At 33.0% G+C, this 17,141-nt stretch overlaps 1 protein-coding gene across 2 annotated transcripts; it reads right to left on the bottom strand.

Moving 5' to 3' along the window:
• Positions 1 to 2,237: 2,237 nt before the first annotated feature.
• On the bottom strand, positions 2,238 to 16,744 carry LOC148619768 (PRKCA-binding protein-like). Of its 2 annotated transcripts, XM_088580005.1 has the most exons (11): positions 16,236 to 16,331; positions 15,924 to 16,052; positions 14,575 to 14,815; positions 12,850 to 12,916; positions 11,148 to 11,237; positions 10,672 to 10,788; positions 10,021 to 10,154; positions 8,565 to 8,657; positions 7,280 to 7,380; positions 4,710 to 4,804; positions 2,238 to 3,833 (listed from the first exon to the last, which is right to left on the bottom strand). In XM_088580005.1, the coding sequence occupies exons 2-11, from the start codon at positions 16,022 to 16,024 to the stop codon at positions 3,574 to 3,576; spliced, it is 1,299 nt and encodes a 432-aa protein (XP_088436131.1). In that variant the 5' UTR covers positions 16,025 to 16,052; positions 16,236 to 16,331; the 3' UTR covers positions 2,238 to 3,573. The 2 variants fall into 2 exon arrangements, with proteins under 2 accessions (XP_088436131.1, XP_088436134.1); XM_088580008.1 differs by lacking the exons at positions 15,924 to 16,052; positions 16,236 to 16,331 and adding an exon at positions 16,571 to 16,744.
• Between the last annotated feature and the right edge of the window lie 397 nt (positions 16,745 to 17,141).

Raw genomic sequence — 17,141 nt, 5'->3', positions numbered from 1 at the left:
ATTATAGTACTATTTCTCTGCAAAAAAAAAAAAAAAACACACAAAAAAACAAAACAAAAAAACGCTGAAACTATTCATGCTATGCTTATGAAATCATGGCTTACCTGATTAACATATAGACATGTTGATGAAACCATTTTGTAGGCAGAATGACCAGGTTTTGATAATCTTTTTGGACACAACAGAAAATAAAGAAACCTTACAGTAATTGAATTTTAGCAGTTATTTTAGGATGATAACATACTTTACCGAATCCTTATACAATAGGGATAAAAAATAAAACATAGAGAATGCATATCCACTTTAACACCAACTTTTTCATGATACAAACGTTCTTGAAAGTGTGTTACATACCTCAAAATGTTTTGCAGAGTGCAGTTAAATACGCACTCAGTCGTAGAACCCTGAACAGATGGGGGCAATACGGACAATACATTCAAGCTTGATACAGACCTGAATTTGATTTTATTACTAATAAATTGACACAAAATATATAACAAACTTGACCAGTCATTCAGCGAAACAAGTGTTACGAACGGATATACGGAACATGATTCCCATAAAAATTAGAGAATCAAAATGTCATAATAATAATAACTACATGTGGTGTTCTTTCTACATACCATGTTTTATGAAATTCTGTTTTGGTAGTTTCAGAGGAGTTGTGATGACAAACTGATAGATGGTGCATTATTGTAAGTTTTTAAGTAGCGATGACAAGCTAAGTGTACTTGAAGGACAGACAGACGGACGGAGTGAGATCTGCTTCCGCCTTGAGTGACGCAGGTAAAATTAAAAAAGGAACTTTTATTAGTAATATTAAAAAAAAAACAATTTAACAAAGTATCACGAAAATTGCTTGAAGCATTTCTAGAAGTTGTGCAATTAATGGGGAAATCCCTCCTTTATCAATGAAGTAAAAAGAAAAAACTTGTTCGTAACAATTGAAGAGGGAGCTGACAACAGTAATGAACTATTTTCCTAAGCTTCTTGAAATTGGGTGCAACCACTACCGAGTTTCAGTCCGAAAACTTTGGAATTCCGCCTTTTTATGAACAAGTTCACATAACCCTAAATCGTAAAATTAGAAATTTACAAAAAATGATAGGGAACCAAATTAACAATTCACTTAAGTTTCGTTGACATTGCTGCAAGAGTTTATGAGTTACATAAAAATCACCCCATATGAATAAAGTCCCGTAACTCAAGAACGGAAAAGTGGAAATTTATAAAAATGGAAAGGGAGCTCACATTAATAGAAAGAAATAATATACCGAAGCTTCATAAAATTTGTTGGCGGGGTTTTTTAGCTATTATGCGAACAACAGACAGACTGACAAACACCGCTATACCATATGTCGTGTCAGGACAGAAGGGCATATAAAAATTCAATTTAGTTGGTAAAAAAAGAACATATGAAACACATCAATACATGTATATTTGTTAATCAACATTTGCTGATTGTTTTCCTTGTATCAATAATTCAGGAGCTACTCAGTATGTACCATAATAAATCTGTTGATTCATTCTAAACTTAATTGATGTTCATTTCCCAATAGAATTTGATTCACAAGTTCAATTCTTATTATGCCAAAGCTAAAAGTGAATAACAGCACTTGTCTGAAAGTGTCTTTTAATATGGCAGGCATATAATCAATATATCCATGAGAACTTTCTGTCAAGAACAAAGTCATTGGGGTGTCAAGGTTGAATCTCTTGAAACATGCTGAGTGAAGACTTGATGCTCTGAACAGGTAGATAAGTGAGTCAAGGATGGGTTGTCAGGTAGGTAAATAAGTCAAAGATAGGTAGTCAGGTAGGTAAATTAGTCAAGGATAGGTAGTCAGGTATGCAAATGAGTCAAGGATGGGTAGTCAGGTAGGTAAAAAAGTCTGATAGATAGTCAGGTAGGTAAATTAGTCAAGGATAGGTAGTCAGGTATGTGAATGAGTCAAGGATAAGTAGTCTGGTAAATGAGTCAAGGATGGCTAGTAAGGTGGGTAAAAAAGTCAAAGATAGGTAATCAGGTATGTAAATGAGTCAAGAATAGATAGTCAGGTATTTAAATGAGTCAAGGATAGGTAGTCTGGTAAATGAGTCAAGGATAGGTAGTCAGGTATGCAAATGAGTCAAGGATGGCTAGTCAGGTGGGTAAAAAAGTCAAAGATAGGTAATCAGGTATGTAAATGAGTCTAAGAAAGGTAGTCAGGTAAATAAATGAGTCCAATAAAGAGAAGTTTAAGTTACATGTTTTATTGATAAAATATTGCACAAAATCACAACAATAACAGAAAAAAATAGAAATCAACAGTAAATTAAAAAGTGAACATTATTAACCTTAATTGGAATGCAATCACATACATGTGATACAATGGAACTATAACAAAATTTATTTCCACTAACACCTTTCCACATTTCCAAAGTATGGAACTTTTTAGAAAGTTAAAATGGTGCATTAATTTATCATAAATTTCATTCATTACAAAAATTATAATTAGATAGCCAACACATTTTGGGGAATCAAGAAAATGAAGACAACTATTCTATGGAATTCACGAAGATTCTTGCAAACTTGTTCCAGGGATATAACTAAAATATGGGAATTGTTGATAGGACTTAAGAAATAAATATATCCCTGTACCCTCCCACCTAAATAAACCAAACCATTTTAAAAATAATCCATTCATAAGAAATAGAGTTAAGTAAAATAATGGATTTCTAATAATAAAAAAAACACAACAGGATTCCCTTATAAATAACTAAGATTCACTTTCTTATAGACCAAGTGGAATCACATTTGATAATAAACAAATCTTCATCAGTTGTTTAAATAAAAAAGAAGGAAGATACGCAAGTGCATTTACATTTTTTTCTAAATGGTAGAAATGAACAAACCCCATACAGAAAATCATCACTTTTGACAGGTCTGTTAGCACAAAATACATGCATACAAATACATTTCTTAAGTGTTGGGTAAAGCTATGCTAAGAAGCAACATTATGGATTTCACTGGACTAGTGATTTAACCATTCACTAAGCAAAAGCTACATGTAGAAGACTTTGCTTTTTACTTCACAAGATAACATGAAAAAAGAATATGTACTAGTAAATAAATAAATAAAATAATTCCAGATCTTTATCTTTAAATGCTGTGATGGTATGTGTACAATTCTTCGTAAGTATCGATTTCCAATGTATTGTGAAAAAATGGTTTTGTTCATGGATTTTACAATTTTCATTACAGTTTTCCATGAAAACTTAACACTTCACTTTCAAATATGAAATTGAAAACCATTGAAATGGGTATTTTATGTACATTTCATCCATGGAGAATATTTTTTTAGATCTAATTATGGTTTATAAAAAAATTATTTAATCAAATTTTGATGGAAGTTGGTAAACTGAGATTATCAGATCTAGTAATGTACATTGGTATATTATAAGGGTAATCCCTAGAACTGGTATCTGCTCAGTGTTTCAGTTCATCAATACTAGAAGGTGGCATTTCCGTAAGAATACCAGGTGGCAATTACTGGTAGATTTCCTAAAGAATAACCAAAATTTGAAACATCACTAATCAGTACTGATTAAATTATCACTAAATGCAGTTGTCTCCCCTGTATTGTCAGCAGCCACTTCCTCTCCTTGTTCCTCCTCATCCTCGTCATCCTCTTCATCATTGAATTGATTGGATGTATCATAAGTAAATGTCCCTCGTGATAAGTCAACCTCTATAGGAAATACAACAGCTTCTTTCATGGCATCATGACAGTCATTATGATATTTAGCCATAGCTGACACAAATCTTTGGAGTTGGAACACTATGTCTTGAACTGAAACGAGATACATGTATTTTGAACTAATGATATTGGTGAATATTAAATGTATGTTAACAGTGTCTGTATCACTGCAGAATGTAAGTCATAGGATGTAAAGAAATGTTGATTTGCCTTATAGATCTCAGGCAAGTAAAATACCTACCAGGTACATCAACTTCACATATCTTATAATATAACAATTGCAGTGCTCATGGTCACCTGCCTTGCAAAACCTTTTTTTTTAGTATTGGTAACCCTGAATTTTGACTTAATGACCTCAAAATAAGTTGACAACTTCCTTGTCGTTAAAATTTTCAAAAGTAAGTTAACTGATATTCAGTTGCTGATATGTGGCACAAATCAATACAGAAGGCAGGAAAGCTAAAGTCTATAGCCCTGCTATCAAGGATGTGACAAAAATGTTGAATCCTGCAAAGAACAGAACTAAATTTTTACTTGATCTATAAATTATCACTACACACTTGCATACACGATATAAAAATTTTGTAGTTTTCAGAAAAAAGTCCAGAATAGTGTTATCTTCATGAAATTAATATACAAGTAGTCCAAAGTTAATAATTATATTGAAACTCATCAAATCAATATATATGCAAGCATGATGAAAAAAGGAGTCATTACAAGAATTTTCTAAGTCCAAAGGCCATAACTCAGCAAAAAATCAACACACCAGACTTTTTTTTTACCTTGATCTGTAATTTGCCATGGTAAAGCAATGTACCAAATATCAAATGAATATATGCAAGCATGAGCAAAACAAGTTGGGAAAATTGATTTGCTGGCTTGAGATATGTACAGAGTGCAAACCTGAAGTCCCCTTCGACAAAAGCTGCTAGAGGAGACTTATAAGAATTTTCAATACAATATAATTACCATGCTTTTGGTCTAACAACTCCAATTTTACTAGAACATCAGACCTCATTTTAGCAAATCTAGACCTGGCATCTTGTCTACATCTCAATATTAACCTACAACATTATCAACATTGATTAATAAAATACTTACTATTAGGTTCTTGTTTTGTTATGAATACATTATCAGACTTTTCAAATCCAAATCAAAGTGTTAAAATTCCATGATGAACTAAACAAATACAACAAATCTTAGTCATGGCATTAAATTTTTTGAAGTTTTTTTTGTGAATTATAAAAATAGAAAAAGTTCATGTTGTCCTAATGGCAGAAAGACCAGGACAATAACTGAAGTGTCTCGATTGGGCAGAAAGACCAGGACAATAACTGTAGTGTCTCGATTGGGCAGAAAGACCAGGACAATAACTGTAGTGTCTCGATTGAGCAGAAAGACCAGGACAATAACTGTAGTGTCTTGATTGAGCAGAAAGACCAGGACAATAACTGTAGTATATCGATTGGGCAGAAAGACCTGGACAATAACTGTAGTATCTCAATTGTGCAGAAAGACCAGGACAATAACTGTAGTATCTCAATTGAGCAGAAAGACCAGGACAATAACTGTAGTATCTGGATTGGGCAGAAAGACCAGGATAATAACTGTGGTATCTGGATTGGGCAGAAAGACCAGGACAATAACTGTAGTATCTCAATTGTGCAGAAAGACCAGGACAATAACTGTAGTATCTCAATTGTGCAGAAAGACCAGGATAATAACTGTAGTATCTCAATTGTATTATGATAAGTAACAAAATTCCAAACAATTAGTTAATACTTGTTAGAATTGCAGAAAATATTATTTTTAAGCTTTGCCTATGAGGGACGGAGCTATTTGCACTTAAATAACGACTTTGTTATTGGTGATGCCTCAACCAACATGGATATATACAAGACTTCCTATGACATGTGCTGTGCATTCAACAACTACTTCCCAACTGCATATGTCATTTGCAAATAATGTCACTGTTATGACAGAACATTATGGATGTTTTTAATGCATTTAAATATTTAGATTTTTCTTTCACTTTTCATAATTCTCACTAAAATGCTACCTTAAATATTCTATAAATATTGGATAACATGTTTTTCAATTCTACCCATATAAATTAGGTTGACACTGGTACTACTTATCATTTAACTAAATATCTAAAATTAAATGTGAAGATTAATCAACAGTGTAACTTCACTTGCTCGAATTTGGATGGCTCAAACACCCAGGATTTCTCAAACACAATTTAAAGTACCAAACTTTTCTCCTATATAATCAATATAAAAAACCTTGGATTTCTCGAACTGCTATTTCTCGAACACTCGAAAAAACTAGTCGGTTGGTTTGATAATAAATCTATGAGAATAACCCTCCAATCGAAACTACTCAGCCATTTCTGCTACACTAAAAAATAACCTCAGATGCAGAAAAGAGAATTTCTTCTTGAAAAAATTACCAGAATTGTAGTCATACGCGAATCAAAGTAATTCTATCCACCAGATGGCACTAACAATTTTAGTTGGATATCACTAGAAATAAATAACAACAACTCTTCCAAGAATTTTGGCACAAAGTGAGGAACTAAGAAAAAAAGTAATGGTAAAAAATTCAACCAGTTTAACTATAATTTTAGAATCGGATCGGTCAAATTCCTGACAGATCCATCCACTGAGTGCTTCCAAGGCTTTCCTTTTGTGTAACTAGAAAGGCTGAGGTGTTCCAAATGAATAACCTTCACTAACTCGAACTTGTCAGCCATTTTGTCAGTTTTGGTCATAATAGGTGTGAAAAACTGAAACCATATCATTAATCAAGTTGTCATTTTAATTAATTACAAGCAATATTTCAGTCATCATTAATTAGGTAGCTTTCATGATTGAAGTTCAAGAATATTCCGAAGTTGGCATAATGAGAGCATCAAAGAAAATTAGACGAAAACAAATTATTGACCAAGGAACTTGAGCTCTGAAAGTTTTTTGAAAGCAAACACAGCATTTTTTATCTCCACAACTCAACATAACCTATGAAACCTAATGATAAATATCTGATCACTCACAAAACTTTGTGGGAAGTAAACAATTTTTAACAAGAAGGTCGAACTTGGACCGGCAACGAAAAAATTCAGGAAATATATACGAACTTCAATTTCTCCAACTCCCGATAACTTGAACAAATTTCAATGGTTCCTTGGAGTTCGAGCTACTGAGGTTTGACTGTATTACTGTATCTACTACACCACTTTAACAATATAAGTAATTGTGGAAACTAGTATTTCATACATGTATCTATGTCATACCAATTTATCATACAGATAGCAGTCATTTAACCAATGATCCCTGTGTAATGAATTGTGGTTATTCACATGTAAAATCAAATAAATCATTTTTTAAAGAGATAATCACTTGTGCAAAAAATGTTTGGAGATTTTACTTTCGCATTGAACAAGTTCCACACACTCTATAAACCTTAGGCATACTTCTACATCTGTGATCATGTTTAGATTATTCACCCTTTCCAATTAATTATCTTATAAATAAACCAACCTATACTCATAATTGCCAGTTTCTACTCTGTATAGAGGCTCCTGTAAGGCAGCATAACTGTATTCTTCATCATCCATTTCCTTTACTTTTAAACAATAAGCCTGTTAAAACAAAACACATCAAGGTATATCTTAAGTAGCTGTCTTTTTAAGAATCATGCAAAATCTGAAAAATGTGATACACCTAAAAAAAGGCTACATATTTTTATTTTTGTAACTAACTTGTTTTATGGGTCTATACCATGAAATATGTAATTATTCATTCAAATCTGCCTGCTCTTAGGAGATAATCAACATTGAAAATCCAATAGATTCTATTGTATTTGAGTGTCATTTACAGAGTTATCTCCCTTTATTTTGAAATTTACAGTGCATTTATATAATTTTTTTTCGCTTATGAACATGGGTTATATGAAAAGCTGAATATTAATTTCTGTTTACTATGGCAATTCAAACAAAATATCAAAAATATGTAGGCTTTTTACCCATGAATCACATTTTGCATGATTCTTAGCTGGAGTGCTACTTAATATATGATTCAGATTAAATACATATAACTGTAACATGCCTGTTGAAACCAATAATCTGCCAATTTATTTTCACACAAATTTGAGATGACAATTACAACAGTGTAAATCTCTTTAAAAATGCTGTAGTTGGGAAAATTGGCAAAAAAAATGTTTGCAAAATAGTGTTCTCTTACATACAATGTAATTACAAATCCCTGAATTTTCATTTAAGTCTGATGTGCTGATGGTATGTAGAGAGAAATAACACTTTCAGAGATTTATTTAACCATTTTTCAATTCATCTGAAGCTGGGCCTTACCTAGAGGGAGAAACGAGCAAAATCTTCTCATTGTTTATGCTCACTTCTTCCATTTGTCTGTGAGAGGACAAATTTTTGTAATAGATTAAATATACAAAACTCTCAACATTTTTACTTTTTCAAACAGAATTTACTAAAATTTCTCCTTGTCATTATGTTTAGATTAGATGGTGAAGTAGCTCTAGTAATCACTCTTACAATTATTATAATCAATCAGTTTTAAGCAAATACTTGTTTTGCATAGCCAGATTTAAGGGGAAAAGGAAACAGGCTCCCCCTTAATGGCCCTTATCCTCAAAGTTGCACTGATCATATTTAAAAAACAACTGGAAAACACTGGAGCAAGCCACCACTCAGTCCAGTTGAGCCACCCCCCCTTTTGGAATTTCTGGAGCTGCCACTGTTTTGTATCCTGTATACTGAATGTACACCTTGCTCATTGCTATTCATTTACTTACTAAATACTCAAATTTAACATCAAGGTACTTCTTGATAGTCAGTCTGGTGTCTGGTACAGCTTTGTTTAGGTAGGTGTTGAGATCTGTAATCATCTGTAATAGGTCATGAAGGTCATAGGGTCAAAACTTAAGAAAGTTTAAATTAAACATATAATAATGGTATAAACATGTTAAATCTTCATAATGTCAAAACAGTAGACATCATCCTTGTCAAATTTGGAAATAAGTTACTACTGTGGCCTAACAAATATTTGTATCACCTTTAGCCACAAGTAGCATGCTCATGTTATAACAAACACAAGATGACTACACACTTCTCAGCATGTAAGAGAATGGAAGCAAAATATTCTGGAAAGGATCACAAAATAGCTGGAGGAGATGACCACTATCAGATCTGTTGACATTTCTGATATTCTGCTTAAATTTGATGTCAATTCTTTACTGACTAAAAATTTTTCATTAAATCCCTGAGATTTCCTCAAATCTTTGATTGCTGGTTTATAATTTGTCCCTAAATGAGTTTAGAAAGGTCAGACAATAATACAAATATTTATTTATTTTTTGTATGTATTGGACAAACTACAGTGAAACTTCTCCAAACCAGACCCTCAGAAAACAAGTCTTCCCTTCAAACCGGCCATTTTTGAAAGTCCCAGTCTATATACCTTAAAACCTGTATATTTGTCTTCAATAGACCGGCCACCCCTTAAAACTGTACGTCGGCCGGTTTTTCAGAGTTTTAGTTACATATATCAAGTAAAAACAACCTCTCAATTCCAGCCGCCCAGTTATTGTTCACCTGTAATAAATGTGTCCACAAAACTGTAAGTGATTACGTAATATTACGTAATTAATAATTCATTCACTGACTGGTTTGCATTTCTTTAGTCGACAGATGATAATTGGAGGGGACAGTACTTTAAACAACAAATTTAATCCAGATATCACATTTTGTCACTGGTTGGGTGTTAATTGGTGTGTACACACGTCAGGCAATTGGGGTCATTTAATAGTATGACCTTTAAACTGTCAATTAATGTGACATGTTTCCAAGCCAAAACAATAAAGAGGTGAAATTATTAGACTTTGTTGATAGGTAATTTATGAAAACAATAGAAATGATTAATTACCATCAATAGCCCTTTGATCTTTAATACACATTCTTTCAAAACCATGAACTTTATTTTGTCGGCAGTACCATTTGTAAAATCAAACCATTTACAAATGATGCAAGCTTTGAAATGTAATAAAAGGCCCAAAGTTTTGAATTGGCATTAAACATGTCTTGACCAACAAACTGACAAGGTGTAGGGTTATAGAACACATTAATGGAAACAACTCTTAGAATGCATTGCTATTTTTCACAAAACCGGCCACCCCTATTTACTGGCCATTTCCTCTTATCCCAGTGGTGGCTGGTTTGGAGAAGTTTCACTGTATTACATTAGCCACTTACAGGTTTGGCAGTTTTTAACATTTTAATAGCAAATCTTTCCATGTTACGATGGGCTTCACCAAATTTTGAGAAGGCTTCACTAGCAGCAGGCTGTGGCTCTCTTACTCCAATGGCAGAGAAAACTTCTCCAAAACCTGTTTAAATTTTATATTTATATGTGATATATGTTAATACTATTTTACATCGATCATAGGCACGTAAAAGAAACTAGATGAGCTGTTGCATATATATTTGTAAATCAAGTTAATACTTTAAATATTAAACTGAATATAGTGAGAAGTGTTTTCTTCTTCAAACATGCTGGTGATAAGTTTTGACAGTAAAATCTAAGTTGCCAATAAAAATTGACCACCTTATTTGCCAAAAGTTACAAAAACTTATTCACCTATGAAGTTCAAGAGATAAAGAGAACTGTCCCAAGTGCTACAAGACTTAAAAAAATACTTGTCAAAGAAAATTCTTGTTTGTGTTGTCATGAAAATCTTTGATTGGAGTTACCATAGGATTTAAGTGTATTCTTAGACATGGGTACTTTTGAAAGTTTTGTAACACTTCGGTCAGATCTTTGGTCAAAGTGAGCTGCTATGAGAAAAAGAAAATGGAAATGACATTTCTAAATTACCATCTTTAAAAACCTATATATTAACCTACCTCTATGAGATTGTGATAATTCAAATGTAGTTTTCAATAAAGACTTAGTGTGGTCTATTAAACCCTTGTACATATCAGCTACCTTTTCTAATTCCTCTAACTTTTTCACAAGTCCATCTATAAATAAAAAAAAAAACAAGTATACAGTAAATTTTGTTCATATCACTTATAATTTTCTACATTTCATCAAAAACAAAAACAAACACGAGACATGATTTCAATTTCCAGTTCTGCTCATTTCTGCTCCACTGTAATTACTTGAAAAGTCATTCGAAATTATGACACTAATTCAGTAAACTTAATGGTATGCAAAGGTTTCTTGATAAATTTCCTGGACATATCATTTAACTATGAAACTATTGGGATATTTCCCTGGATTGAGTAACTCCTTAAATGCTGTTTTAATTACTACACTGTCGGAGATTTTAACATAAAAAAATCATTTGTAGTAAAAGGTGTCAATCATATCTACCTACCATTACATAAAATAGCTCTACTAAGTCCTAAAGCATCAGCTGTGTTAGTATTCATTGTCTCTACAACTCTATGTTTCACTTTCTTTAAAACTATTTAAAAAAAAAAATATATAGTACATACAATATTGAAAAGGCAAAACACAATTTAGTGTTATGGATTTATATCATATTATACACATACTGCCAGTAGCAGAGAGTGTTATGCTGTAGTATTACACGAGGTAAATATATCACACGAGACAAAGTTGAGGGTGATACATGTATATTTACAGTGTGATAGATGTGTAACACCCTCTACTACAGGCAGTATGTATTATATTAAACTGAATACGAGAGTGTGATATATCGTGACGTCTGGGTGATATATCCTAGAAGAGGGTGATATATCGTGACATCAGGGGTTATATATCAATCCACCAATCACTGTCCAGTGGAAGCGCAGCAAGTAAAAATTAGCCTAAAGGATCAGGTATTAGCCTAAAGTAACTCATTACCCATTTACCAATCAGAATTCAACATTTTTGTATGAAGTATAATGTACTGGGATAAAATATGCATTGTTTACCTGATATATCACAAGCCCTATATTGCATCCATAGGCTTATATCATCAATATGTACCTTTCACACCTCTACACTGAACACAATATGCCCTTCTTGTACCTACTGTGGGTAGTCGATGCGCATGTATATACACTTCTGGAAGGAAAATTCTTTTGTTTTACCCAAGCCCTACCTCACGGAAGTGTATACTGGGCATGCTCATCAACTTACCTTAAAAGGGTTTATGAACGAATTGTTGAAATATGATATGATGAACATGACATATCAAAATCAGTATGGCATGCCATCTCAACCTTGGAGCTGCAGGTGTTCACTCCCAGATGATATAAGGGTTTTAGATTGATATGGAATGTAATACAGATTTGATTTTCAGTGTCTATCTAATTATGTAAATTCACATTAATTGATATCTGATTACTTTTTATGACCAATAATAGATAATTTAGTCAAACGTATGTGTGACAGGGGAATTAGCTCTTACAATTTTCTTCTAAATTCTCAATAGAACCCAGTTAACCTTGTAAGAAAACCAAACATATTGCAGAAAATGGTATCTCATAACAAATCATTTTTACAAGTTGAAAGTATTGTATTTCATATAATGAGTTTAAGTGGCACTACAATGCAATTTTTTTCTAGTATGTACATGTAACTAAAACCTTAGAACTCTTCATGAAAGTCCTACAAAAATACATTTTAAGCTACCAGGAGGATTCTCTAAAGACAAAATCAATTTTTCTTGGTACATGTAGTACCCCTTATTCAACTGTGATTTTATACTTACTGTGCCTCTTGCAAGAGAAAACTTTTTTATGCCAATAAAACTTTGCTATTCAGTTTTGGTTGCACTACATTAAAACTTTTCTTATTCATTGTAATATTGGTGATATCTACTACCTTCTCTACATCAGTGTCCTTAATATCTTACTACATGTAAACTACAAGAGAAGATATACCATGACTGATCACTTACACAGTGGTACACCACTCTTTAAGTGGTAACCCAATTTTTTTTTTACCGAAAGAGATATTCCATTTTTTATGTTATTGGCTACCACTCTTAGAGTGGTGTACCACCATGTTGATGATCAGTCATGGTATGTCTCTTCCTATACTGTAGCTTACTGTTTAACACTTACCAATATCTAATGATTTCCCTTGCTTAGGATCTGCATGTAACTTGTTGTAATTGATAGTTACTTCTTCCTTTAAAATAGTAAAAATGTGATTAAAATCATAGATGGCAGTCATAAATTTATAAAAAAAATGTAACGATTGATTCAAAAATTAAAATTCAAAGATGGCAGTCATAAATTAAAAAATTCAATCTGTGGACACTGCAACATCAACAACATGGACAAAATATAATGTCACCATTGGACAACAATTTTATGTAGTCATATACTATGTGCATGCAAATTTACCTTTTTTGCATGCACATAGTAAATGACTTTTCATTCAAAATTGATTCATTCAGCACCTGTGTATGGAGTGTTCATATCACAACTCATGTTATGCCAGAGCTTGCTGAGACTATGCAGACATTTTGTATTGCACTAGAATTCTAACAAACAGACTTCTGGAGCACAGTTATGTAGCTATAAGATTGAAGTCATCACTACAAAAGTTTTGTGGTTGTCATGATGAACTCGTGGATTGTTACGGAGTGTCCATCTGCGCCATGAAAACTGATTTGTTCAACATGTCATAGTTTTCCTTTCCTCGTTTGTCTACCCCGGACTTTTTATGAGCAACTCAGTGGGTGTTTCTAGAAAAGCAGAGGATGCTTACCCTACCGATGCACCAGGTCCATGCTCCCAGTTTTTAGAGGAGTCCTAGTTGCTCATTTGCTTTTGTTACTTTGAATGTATGATTTTAGTTACTTTATGTTCTTTGTTGTGTATATCTGTTTTCAATGTCTGGTCTTTGTCCCTGGATTGCATTCTTTTAATTACCTCTATAACTTTGGTTCCCTTGATTACTCTCTCTGCAAACACATTAGTTTTTTTCATTGAAAAAAAAAAACTTGATACAAATATATTTCATGAAAAAAATTATACCTAGTTAATTTTTCATAGACTCTGTTTTCAGGTCAACCACTTACCTTGCAGACTGTAATACATTTTGTGTATTGTATGTCTACTACATGTACAAAAAATTGGAATTAGCATCATAATGGCAACACATTCATTTCTTTCAACACCTTGTAGACTTTTCCTTAGGCCAAATCAGAATATAGTTTTTTTTCCTGCTACCAACAAGAAAAAAATAGGGCAGATAGGTAGGGAAATAATTTTATTTTTTAATTTTTTTTTTATATTGGGTTAATAGGGAAAAATTCCAGACTTTAATGATGCTTGCACCAAAATGGCCATAGAATGTTTAGGGTAGGCACAAAAAATAGGGTAGATAAGGTAGCAGGAAACAGACACTTTATTTTGTTTGGCCTTACTTAATGTACATTGTACATGTATAAGAACCTTATTAGTGAATTAAGTGTTCATAAATTTCTACCCTCCGACTAGATTTTGAATTAAAAAATGTACAATAAAAGATAAGAGTACTTATATAAGTTGTAAGTGAAATGAATCTTAAATCCCCAAAAACCAAATCTGGTTTTGAATTCATCAATTCATATTTAATATTTACATGTATTTTAAATAATTTGCCATTCCTTTCTTATAATATGCCAATGATTACATGACTGGGCTTGTTAAGGAATACATTAACAATTATTATTAGTTCTCTCTGTAAATTTTTCCCTTTCATAAAAAAAATCTTTTGGCTTTTGTATACTAGCTGTGATAGTGCAAGTAGATTTAACAAGTCTGATATTTGCATATAATTGTTGAACTCATTCTTACTTTTATTGATTGAATCATCTTGGCAACCTCTACTTTTGTCTTTCCTTTGACAGACTGTCCATTTACACCAACCAGTTCATCTCCTGATGCCAGAGTTCCTTCTTTAGCTGCTGGCGTGTTGTCGAATATTTGAACAATATATAGACAAGGACATAGAGGTGCTCCTCCTCCTATACTGATGCCTATCAAATTCTGAGGGTCCTTGGCAAGTGCAACACTGCCAGAAGTCACTGTCATGCCCCTGAAAAATATTCAAGCACAAATGTACATATCTATTGTATATCACTGATACTAATAAGTATGAAGAAAACAGTGCCAGACTGAGAGGCAGATGAATTGCAAACCTTTAGTTCCAATCATTTTTACCTGACTTGACCAAAAAAGTTACTAACAATGCAAAATTTCATTACACTTATTAGCATAATATACAGGTTCTTCATGGTCTGCTGTATAACAAGCATGGTCAGGTTTAATTTTTTTCTGGCATGATAAACTACTTCCAATTTCTGCCCATGCCTACATCCATAAGCATCTATCTTACAAGGTTAAAGAAAACAGTTGCCCCACAAGTGCTCAAACAATATCTAAATGTTCTCCATAAGAACTGGGACACAATGTTTCTCTTACAGAAAGGCAGAAGAAAAGAGTAATCAAGGAAACCAAATATCTAGCGGAAATCAAAAGAATGTAATCCAGGGATGAAGACCAGACATGGAAAACAGACATACACAACAAAGAACATAAAGTAACTAAAACAATACATGTACATACAAAGTAACAAAAGTAAATGAGCAACTCGGACTCCTTTAAAAACTGGGAGCATGGACCAGTGCTGAGCTGCTCATAAAAAGTCAAGTCTGGGGTAGACAAAATAAGAAAGGAAAACTATGACTCGTTAAACAAATCAGTTTTCATTGTGCAGATGGATACACCATAACGATCCATGAGTTCATAATGACGACCATAAAACTTCTGTAGTGCTGACTTGAATCTTGTAGCAACATAATCATGTTCCAGAAGCCTAATTGTAAGAAGTCTAGCGTGATACAAAAAGTCTGCATAGTTATGACAAGCTCTGGAACAACATATGAGATGTAGTATGAAAACTCCATATGCAGACGCTGAAGGGATGTTGCCACAGATGAAAGGAAAGTTGATAATTCTGAATGAAAAGTCATCATGTTTGTCGTATAGTTTGGTCAAGATATGAGGTGTACCTTTTTTTTTTCGAGAAACAATTATGTATAATGTTTTTGAGTCTGTTTATTTTCACAATGAGTACACCAATATAAGTGTTATGCAAGCATACTATTTACAAATGCATTATTCTTCATGTTTCACTGGCTTACATTCTGTCCTCTTGGTAGTATAAATCAAATGGTCCATCTTCATTTGGATCGTATTCATCCAAATCAAAAGTAGGAACTAAACCATAGTCATAATCACTCATCTTAAGACTAATGTGTTGAGCACAGTCACTATAAAGCAAACCAAATTAACAAAACTACATGTAAATGTACAATGTAAATGTACATAACTAGTTTGGAAAGTACAAGTATTTAGTGATCGAACTTTGACAGTGAATGTACACATTAAAAAAAAACTTAAGCAATTGTATGATATCTTTACATAAGCTTCTTTGAAAATGAAAAAAATAATACCATATTATTGAGGTTACTGGCTTTAGTTTGCAGTATGGTGACTGTGCCACGTTTCTCGCTATTATTCTCAATAACTATGAAGATCATGTGATTGTTGACCACTCAAGCGTAACTCTGCAAATGGAGCTTTTAAAGAGCATTCCTACTATGCAAATATATGTTGGAGGACGACTAGGTTATACGCATATACGATGTATCAGAAACAAAACAATTTTGATCCATTTTTGTGGAATAGAACATCTGGCAAGTGTGAGATTCATCTAATCCGCGACCGACCACTGCCGTAAAGACGAAGATGACATTGAAGGGAACAGTAACTTATACAACAAACTTACAGTTTATCCTCTTCCAGTTCATACTCCATCCCTCCCTGATCGTAATACATCATGGAAGGAATCAGCCGATCGATTTCTACATCGGTAAAAGAAAATTTCCGGAAGTAAACACAAACAGAAGCATGCGCATTAGGCAATAGGTTATATCAGCAACGAACATGAGGCTCCTAGTGTGCTATAAACTCATTAATGGTGCCCTTTGAAAAAGGGTTATAAATATAAAAAACCTCGGTGTCAATTAGCATTATCTATTTCATAAAATATAATAATTAGCTCACTTTAATGGAGCAGGGCATGCTTACCTTACCAGTGCATCTGAGGTTACTCCTGGTTTTTTTGAAGTGCCGAGTTTATATTGACAGTGCTTTAGTTTTTTTGTGTGATTTTCATTTTTTATGTGTAATCGATTTTATTCGGTTCTGTACATTATATGTATGTGAAGATCGTCTCTATTCCACATGTTCACGTTTAAGATCATGTTTTGGATTTTCTACGTATTTGAATCATCCCACTGAGCTGCATGATACTTCGGTATTTTTGCCGATAATTGCAACGACAGTCTGACTGCATG

This window comes from Perna viridis, chromosome 4 (genome assembly GCF_037379345.1).
Source record: "Perna viridis isolate PV_CMFRI_1.1 ecotype Kerala chromosome 4, ASM3737934v1, whole genome shotgun sequence".
In the NCBI taxonomy this organism is placed as follows: domain Eukaryota; kingdom Metazoa; phylum Mollusca; class Bivalvia; order Mytilida; family Mytilidae; genus Perna; species Perna viridis.
The sequence above is the reverse complement of the archived record's forward strand: the minus strand, read 5'-3'. Positions and strand labels throughout refer to the sequence as shown.